At 36.1% G+C, this 20,718-nt stretch overlaps 1 protein-coding gene across 8 annotated transcripts in view; it reads left to right on the top strand.

Moving 5' to 3' along the window:
- Positions 1 to 20,718, top strand: part of EML1 (EMAP like 1) — a 136,712-nt gene that overhangs the window by 113,386 nt on the left and 2,608 nt on the right. For all 8 annotated transcript variants that reach the window (XM_087872274.1, XM_034418459.3, XM_034418458.3 and 5 more), the window contains 13 exons: positions 219 to 329; positions 1,425 to 1,520; positions 2,010 to 2,144; positions 3,196 to 3,295; positions 7,243 to 7,397; positions 8,310 to 8,435; positions 9,139 to 9,270; positions 12,416 to 12,483; positions 15,185 to 15,273; positions 16,981 to 17,078; positions 18,081 to 18,168; positions 18,317 to 18,412; positions 19,148 to 19,278. In XM_087872274.1, the coding sequence (XP_087728400.1) occupies positions 219 to 329; positions 1,425 to 1,520; positions 2,010 to 2,144; positions 3,196 to 3,295; positions 7,243 to 7,397; positions 8,310 to 8,435; positions 9,139 to 9,270; positions 12,416 to 12,483; positions 15,185 to 15,273; positions 16,981 to 17,078; positions 18,081 to 18,168; positions 18,317 to 18,412; positions 19,148 to 19,278 (1,425 nt within the window). The remainder of the gene's footprint in view (positions 1 to 218; positions 330 to 1,424; positions 1,521 to 2,009; positions 2,145 to 3,195; positions 3,296 to 7,242; positions 7,398 to 8,309; positions 8,436 to 9,138; positions 9,271 to 12,415; positions 12,484 to 15,184; positions 15,274 to 16,980; positions 17,079 to 18,080; positions 18,169 to 18,316; positions 18,413 to 19,147; positions 19,279 to 20,718) is intronic.

Raw genomic sequence — 20,718 nt, 5'->3', positions numbered from 1 at the left:
AGCTGAGCTGATGACTTCAAATAGAATAATGGCTGTTGTTAAAATATTCAAGTAACAAATTGCTGTAATAGTTTGACCATAGAAAATAGAACTTCTTATTTTCTTACCTGTGTTTCTGCAAACTGAAAATGTTGTGCATTCCATCCAGGATGTTGAGAATTGTTTATGTTCTGAACTCTTCCCTTAAAGCATCTATTTGTCTTTGCTCATTTTCATAGCAATTGCTGCCTCATGTCCGTATTTGGGATTCTGTTACTTTGAATACACTACATGTAATTGGCATGGGATTCTTTGATCGAGCTGTTACATGCATTGCATTTTCTAAATCAGTGAGTAGTATTTAATGTATATTTAATGTGCTTTCTAAGCTTTTCAGGGCCAATTATAAGTTTTTTTAAAAATTAAGACTGCTGGTGTCTATGGAGATTCTCAGTCATCTAGATCATAGTTGTCTCAAAGGTGACATAGTTTTCAAAAGGCAACTGGACTATTTTTTTTCCTTTTAAGACTGCTTAACAAAATTACTTAAGGGTTGGTTGCATAGATTTTACAATGGATGGTATATAATACTATTTGCTTCTAGAGATACTATCTGGACAATGTGAATTAATTTTTTTTATTGAAATCTTCCTTAATTAAGGAAGTTTTAAGTATAAGAATATAGTTTTCGAACATATTTATAGGTATAAATGTTGTTACATAATATCACTAAATAGCAGTGGTGAAATGTAAAATTTGTTACTACCAGTTCTGTGGGCATGGCTTGGTGGGGAGGGTAATGTGACTGGGTGGGCGTGGCCAACTTTTTTTTTTACTTTTAAAAGCATTTTTTCTTGCAACCTTAAGAGGTTGCAAAAAAATGCTTTTAGAAGCCTCTGACGATCAGGCAACTCAGCTGGGATCGCCAGAGGCTTTTTTAAAGGCATTTTTTTTTCTACAACCTCTTCGGTGGGGGGATGTCAGGGATATTTGCTACCGGTTTTCTGAACCATCCGCTGCCATCACTACCAGATCAAGTGATCTGGTCCGGACCGGGAGCATTTCACCCCTGCTAAATAGCTATCTGTATATTTTCCCCATTACTTTACTTTTATTTTTGGATATGAGAAACATTTAGATGAAGAAAACAGGCCTCTCTGTCCCTTATTCCATTGTGTTTTTCCCAGTAGAACCCTGCTCAATTGGAAGACAATCTGTGGAATTAGTTGAATGCAGAAAGAGAGTCTGATTATTTCATTTGTTTTAGAATTCACACAGTTTGCGTTTCACATTCAAATTTAAGTTCAGCATTCTCAAGAGACACCATTTTTTCAGACAAAGTATTCATAATATCCTAAATACAAAACTGTAACTGGAAGATGAGTGCTTAGTTTTGAAATAGCAAACAACTGAAGGATGATGGAATACTTCATGTTTTATTTCAGAATGGAGGCAGTAACTTGTGCTCAGTGGATGACTCCAATGACCATGTGCTTTCAGTATGGGACTGGCAGAGGGAAGAAAAAGTTGCAGAGGTCAAGGTATTTTGCATTTGTGTGTTGTACTTGAGACCAGCAGGATTTTTTTTTTTTTTTGTAGTCAAAAAATATCTATAATATTTTGCCGTCATTCCAACATCTTGTTGATGTTGATGGGACAACTAGTCTTGCTGTTAAATTGTTTTCCTGTTGAAATGTATCCTTCATTATAAATGAATGCTATGGGAGAAAATATCCTGCCTCTACTGTACATCTGTAATAAGGTTTACTTATTAGTGGAAGAAATCATAAGAAACTTGTCTTGTATGGATAAAGTGGAAATGAAGAAAACAGCACTATTCATAGCTCTCATTTCTAAACTGTGCCAGCACCTTCTGGGTCTGTAGGTACTATATAAAGTGCAGATTTGCACTTGCAACAATCCAATAACTTGGGATTCATGTATGAAAAATCATACTTAGTATGCAGTAGAACTTAATATTAAAATTATTGCTTTTGTTCGCAAATTTAAAATATTTCTTCTTCTTCTAGTGCTCTAATGAAGCAGTATTTGCCGCTGATTTTCACCCTACAGACACTAACATAATAGTTACATGTGGAAAATCTCATCTTTATTTTTGGACGATTGAAGGGAATTCTCTTATCAAAAAGCAGGGATTATTTGAGGTACAAATGTTTATATTCTTATTTATTTTTTTCCCTTGCAGCCAGAGGGTCATTAGGGGAATGTTAATATTCTATCTCCCAGTTTTGCTCTGCTGTCATGCTGTTTCTTTAGAAACATGAAGTCGTAAACAGACAAATTAATTTCTTTATTTCTTTTGTATCCTGAACTATTCCCTAGCAAATTTCATCTTACTGTATGTTTTTATTTATTTTTTCTTTTAAATCCCAGCAAAATGATATTTCTCATTATCATTAATTTAATTTAATTATTTTAAAGTATTAAGTGTTAACTATCCACTTAATCACGATTAAGTGGTCTGTTTTATTTCAGTTACATAGCTAACAATAATTAAAACTCAAAACTAGTTACCTACCTAGCTAAGAATAATTTAAAAGAGTGAATCAAAAATTTACTGTATTATTAAAACCATGGCTATATGATGATTGCACTAGTAAGATATTGCTTTTTCTACTATTGATCACTTTCCTATTTTAGTAATCTTTCTGTCCTTAATGGAATCCCATTATGCACCTTGTCGTGCTATATTTTTATTATTTCTTTTCTCTTGCTTGATAAACCTCAAAATGGAAGTTTCTCTATCTCTTTCTCTATTTCCTTGCCATTTTCCTGAGCTAATATTTGGCATCATCTACTAAAGATATGTTTTTGTTTTATCACACTTGTTCGTACACTTTTTTGTCAAATTTATATCACCTATTATCTTTCAAGCATCTTAGCTGATAGACAGTAGCTCTTGATACTACATTGCTTTTTAGAAGCAACAAGTCAAGACTAAGGGAGAGAAAGCATATATACAATATAGGCTATTCATATCATGTATATCTATACTTATACAGTTTTTCTACTACATTAAGATTATAATATAACTTTCTCACTTGTTCTTTGAAACATTAATGTGTTTATTTTTTTCTTCATTAGGGAGAAAAGTAGGATTTAAAAAAAAATTGTTAACACATTGATAACTGAACGGAATATATGAAATATATAATAAAAGTATATTGCTCATTGATATTCTATTTTATCATGTAGAAACAAGAAAAGCCAAAGTTTGTCTTATGTGTGACATTTTCTGAAAATGGTGATACAATCACAGGAGATTCAAGTGGAAATATTTTCATATGGGGGAAGGGTAAGAAAAGAATGAACTTGCATAATAATAAATAACTTTTTACTGTATATAGAAGAAGAAATCTCTTTAGACACACACACAAAATAGAAGGTAAGACTTTTGGGGAGGATCTTTGAGACATATATTAATCCTATTTGCAAAATGTTATTTTTCAAAATACTAGCTAGGATTATATTAGGCTTATCAGATTTATATTACAGGTGAAACTCGAAAAATTAGAATATCGTGCAAAAGTTCATTTATTTCAGTAATGCAACTTAAAAGGTGAAACTAATATATGAGATAGACTCATTACATGCAAAGCGAGATAGTTCAAGCCTTGATTTGTCATACTTTTGATGATTATGGCTTACAGCTCATGAAAACCCCAAATTCACAATCTCAGAAAATTAGAATATTGTGAAAAGGTTCCATATTCTAGGCTCAAAGTGTCCCACTCTAATCAGCTAATTAAGCCATAACACCTGCAAAGGGTTCCTGAGCCTTTAAATGGTCTCTCTGTCTGGTTCAGTAGGAATCACAATCATGGGAAAGACTGCTGACCTGACAGTTGTGCAGAAAACCATCATTGACACCCTCCATAAGGAGGGAAAGCCTCCAAAGGTAATTGCAAGAGAATTTGGATGTTCCCAAAGTGCTGTATCAAAGCACATTAATAGAAAGTTATGTGGAAGGGAAAAGTGTGGGGAAAAAAAGGTTCACAAGCAGGAGGGATGACCGCAGCCTGGAGAGGATTGTCAGGAAAAGGCCATTCAAAAGTGTTGGGGACTTTCACAAGGAGTGGACTGAGGCTGGAGTCAGTGCATCAAGAGCCACCACACACAGACGGATCCTGGACATGGGCCTCAAATGTCGTATTCTTCGTCAAGCCGCTCCTGAACAACAAACAACGTCAGAAGCGTCTTACCTGGGCTAAAGACAAAAAGAACTGGTCTGTTGCTCAATGGTCCAAAGTCCTCTTTTCTGATGAGAGCAACTTTTGCATCTCATTTGGAAACCAAGGACCCAGAGTCTGGAGGAAGAATGGAGAGGCACACACTGCAAGTTGCTTGAAGTCCAGTGTGAAGTTTCCACAGTCTGTGTTGATTTGGGGAGCCATGTCATCTGCTGGTGTTGGTCCACTGTGCTTCATTAAGTCCAGGGTCAACTCAGCCGTCTACCAGGAGATTTTGGAGCACTTCATACTTCCTTCCACATGTGGAAGGATGACTTATGTGGATGCTGACTTCATTTTCCAGCAGGACTTGGCACCTGCCCACACTGCCAAAAGTACTAAAACCTGGTTCAATGACCATGGGATTACTGTGCTTGATTGGCCAGCAAACTCACCTGACCTGAACCCCATAGAGAATCTATGGGGCATTGCCAAGAGAAAGATGAGAGACATGAGACCGAACAATGCAGAAGAGCTGAAGGCCGCTATTGAAGCATCCTGGTCTTCCATAACACCTCAGCAGTTCCACAGGCTGATAGCATCCATGCCATGCCCCATTGAAGCAGTAATTGATGCAAAAGGGGCCCAAACCAAGTACTGAGTACATATGCATGCTTATACTTTTCAGAGGTCTGATATTGTTCTATGTACAATCCTTGTTTTATTGATTTCATGTAATATTCTAATTTTCTGAGATTGTGAATTTGGGGTTTTCATGAGCTGTAAGCCATAATCATCAAAATTATGACAAATCAAGGCTTGAACTATCTCGCTTTGCATGTAATGAGTCTATCTCATATATTAGTTTCACCTTTTAAGTTGCATTACTGAAATAAATGAACTTTTGCATGATATTCTAATTTTTCGAGTTTCACCTGTATATTATAGTATAATAGTACTATTACTACTACAACTAGTAAATTAGCACCAGCAGCTGGAAAGAAAGAATAGATTACCTACATAAATTGCTTGCTTTTTTTAAAAAAACAACCTCCCTCCCATTTTCTGTAGAGCAGAGGAAAAGATTTCAATAGAGTACTTTCAGCTAATTTTCATAGTGCATCTACAAATTCTAGCCCTAGGTTGCTGGCACGATAGCATTGTTCTTAATGTGTAAAAGGACAAGCAACTCTTGAAATCTCTTTCTCTCCAATCTTTGCTTTGCAAAAGGTGATGGTGGTTGGAACTGACCGATTTCTATAGGCAATCTTTCCTTTACCTGACACCCCACCCCCCACCAGAGCAGAGAAATTGAAGAGAAAGAGTTTTCCTGAGATGAAACTGTTTGCTCTCTACACGTCAAAAGCAGTGCAATTGCACCAATGGCAGGATAGGTCAGGTAGATGAATTTGCCTATACAAATTGCTTGCTTTCTCCACCCCCACCCCCCCAAACAAAGAAATTGGAAACAGATTTCAAAATAATACTATGAGATGTTTCTGTAGTGTGTTTGTGGCCAGCACAATTCCATTGTTTTCAATATGTATTAGAGCAGTGGTAGACAAACTTGGCTCTTTCACACCCTGTGGACTTCAACTCTCAGAATTCCTAAAACAACCAAGCTTGCCTACCACTGTATTAGAGCAAACAGCTTACTTCCTTGCAATCAGTTTCTCCAATCTTTCATCTCCGTAGTGGGGGAAAAAAAAAAAAAACCACACGACTGGAACAAGGCAAACACATACTCTCTGCAATGGCAATCACATGGATGAGGGATGCTATGAAGTTGTAGATGAGCTGTAAATTTATTCAAATTTATTCCAATGAGATTGAGCTGGCACAGTGGTTAGACTGCATTATTGCAGGCTAACTGCCCACAGCCAGGAGTTCGATCCTGACAGGCTCAAGCTTGCAGCCTTCCAAGGTCAATAAAATGAGGACCCAGATTGTTGTGGGCAATATGCTGACATTTGTAAGCCATTCAGTGAATGCTGTAAAGCGTTATGGAGTGGTATATAAATCTAAGTGCTATTGCTATTAAACAGGATAGCCACTCAAGGCCCACTCCTTTAAGGATTCTTAAGTGTGAGTGTTCTGACCTAGGATTCCTTAGACAGTAAAAAGCACACAATTAGTCCCAAAAACCCTCCTTTTATTTCAACAGCTGTGAATTCTGTTCATTCACAGCCCATGATGAGTCACAAATAGTTTGTAAAGAGTCTGACAGAAGTCTGCCACAGTCCTTCGGGATAAGGCTGATAAGCACCCACCTTTATCTCCCTTGACATGCTGCTAAAGACCTAATTGGCAATTAGCTTTGCAAGGCCACATGAGCACAGAGTCAAAACGGAGCTTCAGAATTTAAACCGGACCAGCACGAACAAAGTTGCTTCCTGCAAAGGCTCATGTGCCTTTGCTTCTCCTTTATGTGTTATGGGAAGGGCCAATCATCTCCAAGCCTTACTCCCGAGTCGCCCCTTTTGTCTTAACTGTTCTTGCCTTCTTGCAGCTCTGCGCATGCGCGCACTGGGAACAGACTCCCCCTGTTCCTCTGCCTCGCTGACATCAGACTCTGGGAACTCCAGAATCAGCACATAACTCCCAGATGGTCCTGGCCCCATCTCTGTCTCCGACGCAGAGCCCTTGTCCGAGCCTTCCCCAGACTCCAGGACTGGCCTATGTTTCTCCCCAGCCTCCTCACTGTCCAACTCTGCTGTCAGCTCTGCAGGCTGCCAGCAGACCACAACAGCAAGGGACAAACAGTCGCGTCTTCTCTATTGCTGTCCATTTCTTCGGAAAAGCTTATTATTTGCAATTAAACTTGTTTTGTTTCATGTAAATCATAAAAATCTGTTTTTTAAAGAAAGCTCTAAGAGGAGATCTAGGATGTTAGAAACCCAAACCCTGTTGACTTATTGTTTTTTCTTCTCAAAACTTTAACATTTTGTTAAAGTTCATGACCAGAGAGAAATTATAGTGGCCACCACACTGTATTTCCTTTAGCAAAGGAAAAACTAAATGAATAAACGAGTAAAACATTATTTTTAGTGAGCTTCTGTCCTCTTCTTTCCAGGTACCAACAGAATAAGCACTGCAATTCAAGGAGCTCATGAAGGGGGTATATTTGCCCTTTGTATGTTACGAGATGGCACCCTTGTGTCTGGAGGTGGAAAGGACAGAAAGTTGATATCTTGGAATGGGAATTATCAGAAAATTCACAAAACTGAGGTAATGACTTCAGGCTTTAAAACTTCCCTGATAATATTTTTCTTTCTTTTAAAATAAGTTAATTGTTTTACCACTTGAGGCACTTTTCCTTATTTCTTCTAAAAATATTAGTGTGATTTTCATTACCAATATCTGTATTCTAAGTACATATATTGGTAACTTTTGATAAATCACATAACTCACCTGTTTTGAAGAGGTCATATCTTTTGATGCTTATCCTATAAATTTGCCCTACATCAGTGATGGCGAACATTTTAGAGACCGAGTGCCCGAACTGCAACCCAAAACCCACTTATTTATTGCAAAATGCCAACGTGGCAATTTAACCTGAATACTGAGGTTTTACTACCTAAAATATGGATAAACAAGGGAGAGCTCAGCTAATTTTTCTAAGAAAAATGTGATAAATGCACTATTATGCCCCTTCATTTTTTTCCCTGCTTTTGAAATATGTGTAGCAACAATAAAAAAGAAAAACTTTCGTAATATCATTTCTCTTTCCCTCCCTCTCTCTCTTTCCCTCCCTCCCTCCCTCTTTCCCTCTCTCTCTGCCTCTTTGTTTCTGTTTCCCCCTCTCTCTGCCTCTCTCTGTTTCTCTCTTTCCCTCCCCCTCTCTCTTTCCCTCCCCTCCCTCCCTCCCTCCCTCTCTCTGCCTCTCTATTTCTCTCTCTCTTTCCCCCCCTCTCTCTATTTCCATTCCTCTCTTTCTCTCCCTCCCTCCCTCTCTCTTTCTCGTTCTCTTGCCCAATCACCTCCCTCTCTGTCCCTGTTTTTCTCTCTCTCTCTCTCTCTCTTTCCCTCCCCCCTCTCTTTTTCTCTCTCTCTTTCCCTCCCCCCTCTCTTTCCCTCTCCCACTCTGTATATAATTATATACACAGTCAATTTAACTATTTCACTTTTTTTCTAAAACAGATTCTGGAGCAGTTTGGTCCTATAAGAACAATAGCAGAAGGGAAAGGTGACATTGTTTTGATAGGAACCACTCGAAACTTTGTGCTCCAAGGTTCTTTGTCAGGAGACTTTTCTCCCATTACCCAGGTAGTTATTATTTTTTAGTACAATCTTTCCTTAAGACCCATGTTTTCAAAACATGTGACATTAAATTTATTACTTTTTAGAAAAATGCTGCATAATAAACCTGAACAAACTATTCTTGGAGATGAGTTGAGAACTTGCTAAATAAGTAGCAATTTTATAGAAAGTCCATGTAACCCCAATTTACAGTTTTACAGACAGGGAACAGAATAGATTTTTAAAGCTGTTTTTCCTCTAGTATTACCAATAAAAGGACCAGATGTGGAATTATCTGCACTTCATTTAAAGACAATAATCCTGGATTACTAAACACAGTTCGCCTAAGCCTTCCTTTATACAAACCAGTAAATTAATTATGCATAAATAAATTAGCATGATATTTGAACCTTGAAATTATAGATTACTGTATACAGACAAGCCAGGATTATTTCTTTTTGCTTAAACAAGTAGACTAATTATGCATGGCTAAATTAGCATTATATTTAAAATATTGAGTTCAAATATAACCTTTGGCCCAGATATAATCGAAATAGTTTGTGCCTGAATTCTATACTAGCTTGCATATGTGTGAAAAATCAAGTGAAACTAAACATAATGTGCATCATCAAATATCTTATTCATGTAGTGTTTTGATAGGATTTCTGGCTTAATGATGGTATGCAAACTATTGTTCACTTACCAAAGAAATGTTTCTGTGTTCATTCAGGGTCATACTGATGAGCTTTGGGGACTAGCAGCCCATCCCACCAAACCTCAGTTTTTTACATGTGGTCAAGACAAACACATTATGCTCTGGAATGCGATCAGTCATCGTCCAATCTGGAACAAAACTATAGAGGTATTTTTTTTTTTTAAAAAAGGGGGGGAGTTAAAATATAATTTTGGTTTTATAACAAATTATTAAGTGAGGAATTTCATACACCTGATTCACTTACATAATATCAAAGCTTCCCATTCATACAATTCTTTTCATGCTGCTTGTGAAAAATTAAGTCCTTTTTCATCATGTAATCCAGAAAGATTTCCAGGTATCCACTGTCTGAATGAGAGAAGAATCCCCCCTCCCCTATTTCCCTCTACTAGAGACTTTAGCAAGGAGAATGATAACTCTTGCATTGTGGTGCACTCTCAGAGAAACTGTTCACAGTTAGAAAGATTTGACAGAAATGGTTCATTCAATTTTTCCATATAATAATGACATCCCAATCAATTTGGATAGTCTGTTAGATGTCCTTGTAGAGCATAAGGCCAACACTGTATGGACAACTATCATGTAACATGCTGAGGATTTCATAACATGACAAGTTTTTAATTTCAAGAATGGTATGCTTCAACTTAAAAGTCTCTTAACATTTCCAATATCATCCACAGCAATACTGTAGAGGCATTCATCCAAACTTCATATACTTCCTGAGTGTTCACTTCTGAGACAAGTCAGCTAATTGTAAAAATCACGTTTAACGTATCTCAGTTTATTTTATTCTGAATGCTGAACTCTGAAAAAACTGTTGAGTATTCATAGTTTAGTGCTTGACTAATAATTAGGTAACCATGATCTTTGGTAGATTTATTTATTTGTATCCTGCCTTCATTATTTTTATAAATAACTCAAGGTGGCGAACACATCCAACACACTTTCCTCCACTTATTTTCCCCAGAAAAACCTTGTGAGGTGGGTCGGGCTGAGAAGAGTGACTGGCCCAAAGTCACCCAGCTGACTTTCATAGCTGGGACTTAGTCACAGTCTCCTACTTTCTAGCCTGATGCCTATAGTGAATTTATATACATTAAAAAAAAAAAAAGAAACAAAACACAGTATTTCTATGTTCACCAGTCTAGTCAGGCTGCTAACTAGTGCCACCATGGTGATTAATAGTCTATCTGGATTATTTATGTATGCTCAGTTTTTGAATTTTTTTTTTCTACTTAGCTAAATTGTGGATTTTCCTGCATCTTCTAATAGCTCTCTTTTGTGTGGATGGTACTGTCATGGCAACCTAAGCACTTGAAATAGAGGGAATGTCATGAGTATGTTTTGGAAACATAAAAATGACAGTTACTATATTTGCATAAAATAAAATGTATTTGTGGTATTTATTTGTTTATTTATAAAAATTTATAAGGCAGCCCAATGCACTCTTAGTAACTCCAGGTAGTTTACAAAGATAAAAACCCAATATAAAAACAAAAAAAAGCAATACCCCCTTATCTTCCATTAATGTGAGATACAGCCAAAAGTCAATATAGAGCAATTTGAATTCGACCTTTTAGTTATAAATCTATGAGGTAAAAATTCTATTTTTTTATTTTTATTTTATTTTATTTGTTTTGTTTTATTTATGATTTTATTTTATTTTTTATTTTATTTTATTGGATGTAACACAAGCTACAATCTATTTCTTCATTCTTTTTTGTATAGTTTCATTGTGGGACTTTATTTGGCAAACTTCTTGTTATAACAATGGGCAGAAATTTGGGCAAAATAAATTAAAATGGATTAAACTTATTTTTTCCAAGAAGATCCAAGCAATTCCTTATATTTTCTACTTCATCCATTGAATGATTTTCATGTTACATTAGTTAATAGGGTAAAGCGCAGATGATTCTGGCTTGAATTTCATTTTGTCATTTTGGTCTACCTCATAAGGGTGACAGGAGATGACCAGGGCATGAGTAATATTGAGTTTCTTGGTTCAGGAATGGGCACAACTGGCACAGAATATGATGCTGTGCAAAATTCCTCCTAGTTCTTACTGCCACCTATTCTTTAAACAGGAGTTGAGTCCAAGAAGACACCCAGATTTCACAGAGTCTGTTTGGTGCAGCACCAAAGATGGTAAAGTCCAAGATCCAGAAAGCCCTAAACCCAAACTCAGTCTTGCCAGGATTTAGTTGGAGCCTATATGCCCTCTTCCAGCCCCTTTAAAGCCTCCAGGACTGAAACAGGGTAGGAACAGCATCCTATATGGCTCCAATTTTCTCTCCCAAGTGAGCTCAAGGATTTATTTGATTTTGGAACGTTCTCAATACAAATATTCAGTTCTGGAATCCTAGCATCATTTAGCCTTCATTTCAGTATGTTGACCGTAATATCCTTTTTTTTTTTTTTAAAGCATAATTCTGGTACATAAATACCTTTCAGAAGTCTCACATTCAACAAAAATGGTTTCACATTATTAGTCAAGTTATTAATGACTCAATGTCTAGGAACTTTATTCATATTATTGGTGATAGCTAAAATTTATTACATATCCTTCTCTGAGAGTATGCTGTATCAGGATAATCTTATTTTCAGTGCCACAGTTCAATATGAATATTTAAATTATGCTTCAAAGTTCATATCACAAAATTAATTTTTATGGCTTTGAGGGATTTCTTTCTGGAATATGTGGAATAATCCATTTCCCTTCTGGCTCAGGTTGTATTCCTTTACCTTTCCCAGGTGACATGTCAAGTAAACTGAGTTGTTAACACTTGAGAAGAATTATTTAAAACAAGAATAAGAGCACATAGACCAGGCATCCTCAAATTTACCAATGCAAAGTATCCAGCCCATGGAGTGGTGTGATTAAGCCCCGCCCCTTGCCGTGGGCCTTATGGTCCAGCGAGCCAGCTGGAAGGACAGCTGAGGGCCAGCTGAGGGGTGATCTCGCTGGTGCAACCTTGAAAAGCAGCTCTGGGCTTGTAAAGTTCTGCTTTAAATGGAAAGTCTTTGAAACAACTTAAACAGGAGCTTAGGAAGGAGAAAGGTAAAAAAAAAAAGGACTGTTAAATTGGCCACACCACCCAGTCACATGACCATCTAGCCACCCCCACCCAGCCAGTCCGCCCCCCCCCCAACAGTCTGAGGGACTGTGAATCAGCCCTCTGTTTAAAATGTTTGAGGACCACTGACATAGACTGTGTTTTCTAACAATTTGCTTTATATATAAATGTTTGAATGGCTATAATCGAACAAATATAATTCTTTTGGAACATTGTAGGATGCAGCACAGTCTTCTGGTTTTCATCCTTCAGGGTCTGTAGTTGCAGTAGGAACACTCACTGGAAGGTAAGTCTTAAATATATTGCCTCAGGTAATGCGTTTTCATAGCCATTAAATGCAGGTAGCCTTCAACCTACAGCCATTTGTTCAGCGACTGTTGAAAATTCCAGCAGCACTGAAAATAGTGACTTATAGCTCTTCCTTTTACATCTGACTGTCCCAGCATCCCCACAGTCACATGATTTAAAATTGAGTCTGATGTATTTATAACAATTGCAGTGTCCTGGGATTACATGACTGCCAATTGCAACTTTCCCAGCTGGCTTCTGACAAAGTCAGTGTGGAAATCCGGATTCAATCAATGAGCACATAATTCACTGCAATAATTTGCTAACACCCATGGCAAAAAAGGTTGTAAAATCAAGCACAACTCACTTAACAATCACCTGCAACGGAAATGCTGCTCCCAGTTGTTATAAATTGAGGACTATTTGTATTCATATGAAGTAAAAGGGAGGTTATATCCTGAATGTCATATGTTATTTTAAGTTAAATTTGATCCAGACTCATATAACGATTGACCATTGTATATGAATTAAGACAGCATTTCATAAAGGAAGAATGGTAATGATCGTAATAGTAATTAATAGTAATCATTTCTTGCATGTCCCCATCCTGAATTGTTGATATTTCAGATTTTAAGTATTTGACATTCTGAAATAACATTTGATCTCATGTTCAAAGCCTAGGAATACAAGATATTTGTACACCAGCCAAACTCCCAACTAGTCTAGGCAGTTCACCACTATAAAAAGCAATATAGTGGTAAAGTAGAACAAAAGATAGCAAAAATTGTGTAACTACAAAAGCAGACTTGATGCAATGAATTCCTTTATGATCTACTCAACAGCGAAGACATTTTTATTAAATGTCGCTAAACCTGACTCAACCTTTTTAGAGCTGTTTGGTATGTGGCTCAGTGTTGAATCCTATCAGTATCCTAATATCATATGAGATTGATTATGCCTAGTTTGGGCAGTTTTTCATTAACAACCCCCTGGTCTTATGCTAGGCTCAGTGTGATCTAGGGCAATGGTCCCCAGCCTTTTTGTCACCAGGACCGGTTTCATAGAAGAACAATTTTTCCACGGATCTGAGGGGGGGATGTTTTCAGTTTTGCTCACTTGCCTGCCGCTCACCTCCAGGTGTGGGGCCTACTGCCCAGGGATTGTAGACCTCTGATCTAGGGCCACATTTGTTAATTGAGTCACTGCAGTTGTTAAATTAATAACATGGTTGTTAAGTGAACCTGGTTTCCCCGATGACTTGGCTTGGCAGAAGGTCGCCAAAGGGTGATCACATGACCCTGAGACACTGCAACTGTCATAAATGTGAGTCAGTTGCTAAGCATCCGAATGTAAATCACATGACCATGGGGATACTGCAATGATCATAAGTGTGAAAAATGGTCATGTCAGTTTTTTTAGTGTCATTGTAACTTTGAATGGTCACTAAGCGAACTGCTGTAAATTGAGGATTATCTGTACTAGGATCTGCTCAGTTTTGTTATTTGACTGCTGAGGATAAGTTTTTTGAATTGTTTGTGCCAGTCCCATGATAGAGCCTTCCTAATCATGATATTTAGGGTCACTGAAGACTCCATCCTGATACTTAAGACCTCAACCTGATTCTGCTGCTCTTTTGCAGGTAAAATTCCCCACCACCTTAAAAAAAAGATTTGTGCTTAAAAGCTATGTTGGACCTATGCAATTTTAACTGTTACACAATGCTCATCACTGTATATTAAACCAAGAAGTTGGAGGGAGCAGTAGCCCTGCAGCCCCAGCAGTTTTTACATGTTGTATCCTGTAACAAGTATTACTGTTTGTGTGTGTGAGATCAGAGAAGGCAGATGTGGGGAGCCTGATTTCAGTACTTTAGAGATACCTTTGTTCTGGAAAAGGTTGTGGCTCCCCCCTAAATACAGATTTCCACTTGGGGTTGTCCTTGATCCAGTTCAATGATGAATGCCACATAATACTGTGTCTTTGCCAAGAAATGTCTTTTATTACATTCAACTGAAAAACTAGCTGAGTCTTTGGAAGAAAGACTTGGGGTCAGTAATTCAACTGTTGATAACATGAATCCTGGATTATTTTAATTGGCTTTTTATATGGTAGCTGTGGGACATGCTTCAGATATATAGATATTCCAGGATTCCACAGCATGGACAATGAGTGATGCTTCCTGGAGGGAGCCAGGTTACCCTGTTTGAAACAGACTCTTTGGTTGTTAGCTGCTTCCTGTGTTCAACTCAGGATGTTCATAACAATGTATAAAGATATAAGTATGTGGTTTAGGCTCATGTTGTGTATAGTCTACCCCGCACTATTGGGCTACTTTTTGTGGTTTAAACCATGGATACTTTGGCATTAAAAACTAAGTTGACTTTCTCTAATTGGATCCATATCACAAAATAAATAGCCTCTGGGGTTGAAACAAAGCTCTTCCCTTTTTCAATTTATTTATTTATTTACAACTTTTACTTACTGTAATATTTTAGTTTTTATGCTAAAAATTATATCTGTCATCCTTTTAGCGTTTAGAGTAATACTTACATCCCTTATAAACCAACAGGAACTGTTAAGGGGTACCAATACATACTTTTTATGTGGAGGATACAAAGTTGTAGAGGGTGAACTGCTATCATTGATCTGATTCAGCAGCTTTCATATGAAACAACTTTTCCTCTTAATGTTTTTAACAGGTGGTTTGTGTTTGATACTGAAACAAAGGATTTGGTCACTGTACATACAGATGGAAATGAACAGCTGTCCACAATGCGTTACTCACCAGGTTTGGAGTTGTTTAGTTTGGCATCATTTAATCAGTTGGTTAATCAAAAAAGAATTTTCATAACATAGTTATTAATCTCCATAAATAACAGTTTTGCAATTCTTGCTTCTGCTGCTCAGAATCTCTAAAAATATAAAAAAGTGAATAGTGAATATATTTTGATTTGCTTAATCAGAATACCATTTCAACTGAAACTGAAATTTCTTATTTTTTTCATCAATTACAAATTTGTATCATTTCATTTTGGCATAATGAAGCTACCATGATTTAACATTTCAGTCAGTTCTTTTGATTTAAGTGTGGTATCTGGATTAAGCTCTTGCACCATGTTACTAGAATCCCTTTGAAAATAATAGAATAATTAAGAGTTGTGTCAAAAATCCATATGCATCAGATTTGTCCTAACCTAAAATGAACTTTATGCTAACATTCTCTGGAGGTAGAGCTGGGAAGCTTGAAGTGACATAAAATATGGTTATAAGAAGCAGGCTTATTGCGGAACCCAGAGTGGGATGGAGCCCATCGAGTGACTTGTTTGATTGCTTGTTTTCACCAGGAGAGATTGGGGTGGGTGGGTGTGTCTGTGTGTGTGTGTGTGTGTGTGTGTGTGTGTGTATTGTTTTTACTCTTTGTATATTGGGTTTATATTTTTTTTACCTAGAATCACTGAAAGTGAGTGGGCAGCCATATGAATTATCTAAATAAATAAGCAAATATAGTAGAATTTAACCACATAGGTGCAATTTCCTTGTAGTAATGGGAAGCTTGGCCAGGACATATCCTAATCACTTTTGGAAACCAGATACCTCAGTATCCAATTGCTGCTATGACTATGCCTTTTGCCCATTTGTCACTGGTGGACCATGCTAAAAGCTTACTTTTTATGTTGACTCAGCGCAATGGGCTTGTGCATTCATCCCTTATGATCCAAACCACCAAGTGTTGCTCTTTTCATTCATTGACCTGAATGAACTATAAGTAACCAATTAATTAATTTTATATAGCTGTCCAGCTCACCAATGGTGACTATGGGCAGCAAACCAGAATCAATAAGAACAAAACATAAATAAAAACAAAAATATACAGTATAAAAATCTTATTAATAAATATCATAAAAGCAAAAATACGTATTTCCCCTTGAGCAGCTAAGCAGGTCTTAAGTTTTCTAATATGTTTGTTTATGTTTAAGCTTGAATAAAAGTTCTTGGTGAAATATATGCTATTAGTTTATTATAATCCTAGTACGGTAATTATTAAAACCTCAAATTGTATTATGGTGGTCCCTCAAGGGCAGCATCTATAATACAATTCCTTGTACAAAACAAAATATGAATACCGGTAATAAAATTAAACAAATCCTATGATAAAAAATCAGCTAAGAGTATGTTTTTAAAAAGAAGTCATCACAGCTCAACACCATACCCCACAAGTCTAAACACCTTTGTAAATATTTAAGGAGAGAACATAACAAAGAACGTGTCATTGAAATGATTTTTATCAATTGATAAACTTAGATGTCTTCATTCCCTGAAATAGGGCCTCAGATTTAAACTGAAACATGGAAAAATTCATGTAAGAGATCCATTCACTGGATCTCTTGCCAGTGCCTTATTGTATCTCACTTCCAGATATCTTTTAAAAGTGCTTGCTCAAGTAATATTTCTGCTTCATCAATGTGATTACAGTTTTAATGTTTCTGTTTTGCAGATGGCAACTTCTTGGCAATAGGCTCTCATGACAATTGCATTTATATATACAGTGTTAGTGACAATGGAAGAAAATACAGTAGAATTGGCAAATGTTCTGTAAGTCATAATCTTATTACATTCTTAGGCATACAGGCTTATTTTTGTATTTATTTAATATTCCCAGTTGATTTATTTAATATCTTGAAAGTAACAAAATATTTGAGTAACAAAAATATTTGAAAATATTTAATTCTATTGAAAGATTAGTGTATATTTAAATGATTAAATATTCTTTGTAATTGTGCCTACCCTGGGGAGCAGTATCCCTCCCCTAAAGTGTATATGGCCTCAAATTTGTTGGCCTTTCAAAAGGCCTAAAAACATGGTTCTTACTCAGGCTTTAGGACTAGAATATTAGTGATGTCCTGCACTGATTGAGTTGAATAGAGTGAGTTTTTTGCTTTTTGTTTGTTTGTTTATTTGCATTGCTTACAGGTAGACCAGTAACAATAATTTGGGGTTCAAAAACAAAAGCGTAAATAGTCAAGAATTTGTTGCATTTATGAACCAATAATTAAAATCATTTTGAAACTGGAGAATGAGTTACTGATTTCCCATTCAAATTATACAGTCAGGATTACCATAAAATAAATACTCAAGGCAAATACAAGTTTTTAAGGTCAAAGTATAATGGTTTGTGAGAAAGATGTTGGGAGACTGGACAAAAAGATGCTGCCAAGAGAATGGTCAGCTAAGAAACAGCTTTGTAGTTGGATAGTGGGTGGGATAAAAGTCTCAGAAGATATCCTCCCTTTTTTTTGGACTGTAAAAGAGATGGTTGGGGGAGTAGGGGAGAGAGAAATGTACTTTCAGTCTTGCAAGATTCTGTCAATGTAGCTTTACAAGTATTATTAACTCATCTGGCCATGTTTCCTATCTGGTTTGCCCCATGAGGCTGAGTATCTCTTGGTTCTTTTGATTTTTCAAAGTGAAAAAGGGTTGTTAGTTTAGTTAGTTTAGTCACTCTACTGGAAACATTCCACAACTTCTGGTTTGTTGCAAGATGCAACTATGTATAATGTTATGTTGTTGGAATTAATACAATGCATCTCTTCATAGGGTCATTCCAGTTTCATTACTCACTTGGATTGGTCTGCTAACTCTCAGTATCTTGTGTCTAATTCAGGGGACTATGAAATCCTATACTGTAAGTAACAAATAGTATATTGCCTTGAATACAGACTTTGTTCTTTAGTACCAAGATTCCATTACACGGAAGATTATTTTTGGTCTTTTAGTTTTCAGTTATTGTCCTAATTAGTCTGTTTTCATTCCCCATTCTTTATTCTTAATAGGGGTTCCTTCAGCTTGTAAGCAAGTAGTAAGCGTTGAAACCACTAGAGATATAGAATGGGCTACTTACACGTGTACTCTAGGATTTCATGTTTTTGGTAAGTATATGACATTTAGTACTATCATCTATAGCAATTTATAATATTTATAATGTTGGAGGCATACCTTTTCATTCATCTCTTGTAACATGTTAAGGCTCTTTTAATTTTGAGACTCCTTGTTTTATAGTATGATTTTTTAAATTGATTGTTCCTGGCTATAAGATCTGTTTCTATTGCATGCTTTTATTCTTCATAGTTATGGGCACATGATAAATTTAATAGCACTAGTTATTGCTACATTATAATCAACATAAATTCCATTTTTCTTTTTTCACAGCAGCATATTTGGTCTGGTGTCATATTTTGTGCTAAGCCATAATGAGCATTATATGACTTTATATTGGATCGTCTTATTAATCTAGCTGCCATTATTTATAAATCCTGGTTTATATTATATAATTTAAATTAGCTATTGTCATATATTGAACAATCCATGGTTTAGTCATGATATATTTACACAGTCTATGACACAGAAAACAGTCTATGTTTTCTGAACCTGTACCAGTCTAACAAAACACTTTTTTCATTTAAACCAGTGCTATATCTCAGCACATGTTTCAGTCTCTGTTTTTATCTGGGAGATCCAGATTCTGATAATGTGCCAAGAAATGGGATCTGGGTTATTTGATGTCATATTTTAAGCAGTTCAGGAATATAATGCATATTCGTAGTTTTGGCAAGAAGTGGGATCTTCAAAAAGTTTAATATATAAATGATTATTTCTTGTTTTAGGTGTGTGGCCAGAAGGTTCAGATGGCACAGATATAAATGCCCTTTGTCGCTCACATGAAAGAAATTTATTATCAACTGGTGATGACTTTGGCAAAGTACATCTTTTTTCTTACCCATGTTCACAGTTTAGGGTAAGGCACTAGCTATATTAGAGACTATTTGCATAAGTTGTTCTGATTAAAGCATTCATACTATTTGATTTGAATATTTTGAAGAAGGTATCTCTTATTTGTATTCTGCCAACTTTAATAACATTGTTTCAGTTATTATTTTAATAATTAGAAAGAAACTAAATTATATTTATATATAATTTTAATATTATTATATTATAATTTGTTTCATTGAATTTCATGCAGATTTAGATAATACTATATCAATGTAACAATTTATATCACAGTCATTCAGTAAATACATATAGGTTTCCTCATTAGCATTTTAAAATTGAATCGAATGATATTAATTTAGATAAAGCTGTTCACCAAAGAATTACAGAACAATTCATTTAATAAATTACAAAACAGTAAACATTAAAAGAGTTGCATGCCTGAAAGAACTTAATTATTTGATAACTGTTTTCTCAAACAAGGTAGGAAATGCACTTTCACCAAATAGCAATAGCACTTAGACTTATATACTGCTTCGTAGTGCTTTACAGGACTCTCTAAGCAGTTTACAGAGTCTGCATATTGCCCCCAACAATCTGGGTCCTCATTTTACCGAACTCAGAAGGATGGAAGGCTGAGTCAACTTTGAGCCAGTCAGGATTGAAGGAATCAAACTCCTAGCAGTGAGCAGAGTTAGTCTGCAATACTGAATTCTAATCACTGTTGCCACCATGAGTCATCAATGTTATATCCAGTCTTACAATTTTAAATATAAAATTGGTTTTCTTCCTTTTTTTATAGCTTTCAAAATATATCCTAAAATCCCCTAATGAATCTGATGTTACAGATTATGGTGTGTGTTTTCTTGAAAAGCTAGTTTTGGTATTTTTGACTTCTAGGAAATATATTTCTCTATTAAAAAAGATAAATGTAACCCCTGTGGCCTTGCAACTATGTAAATTGGCCTATTGATTCTTAGTCTTATCAGTGAATAAGTGGCCACAGGTAAGAATACTGTTTTGAAACATTAGAGACAAATTCAATATCCCTGCTGCAGCGGAAACCTTGTTTATATGTTTAAATATAAATTTAAACATTTAATGCCCTGGCCTGCAGTAATGGTAATTTTTTTTAAAGCAAATTGTTCTGGGACCAATGCAAATTATGCTGCATAATCTGGTTGCCAATCAAAGAAGTTAGATGACTAGGAATTCCCACATTAAAAGCAGTGAGAAACAAAGGCATTTGAAAATCTATTTGTCTGTCTATGGAGATTTTCAGTCATCCAGGTCATGATTGTCCCAAAGGTGCTTTTTCAAGAGGCAACCGGACTTTCTGGTTTTTTTATGAAGACGTTTCGCTTCTCATCCAAGAAACTTCTTCAGCTCTGACTGGATGGTGGGCAATGTCAGAGCTGAAGAAGCTTCTTGGATGAGAAGTGAAACGTCTTCAAAGAAAAACCAGAAA

This window comes from Pantherophis guttatus, chromosome 1 (assembly GCF_059756535.1).
Source record: "Pantherophis guttatus breed Tessera chromosome 1, ASM5975653v1, whole genome shotgun sequence".
Classification (NCBI taxonomy): domain Eukaryota; kingdom Metazoa; phylum Chordata; class Lepidosauria; order Squamata; family Colubridae; genus Pantherophis; species Pantherophis guttatus.
Note: the sequence above shows the minus strand (reverse complement) of the source record. Positions and strands in the feature narration are given on the sequence as shown.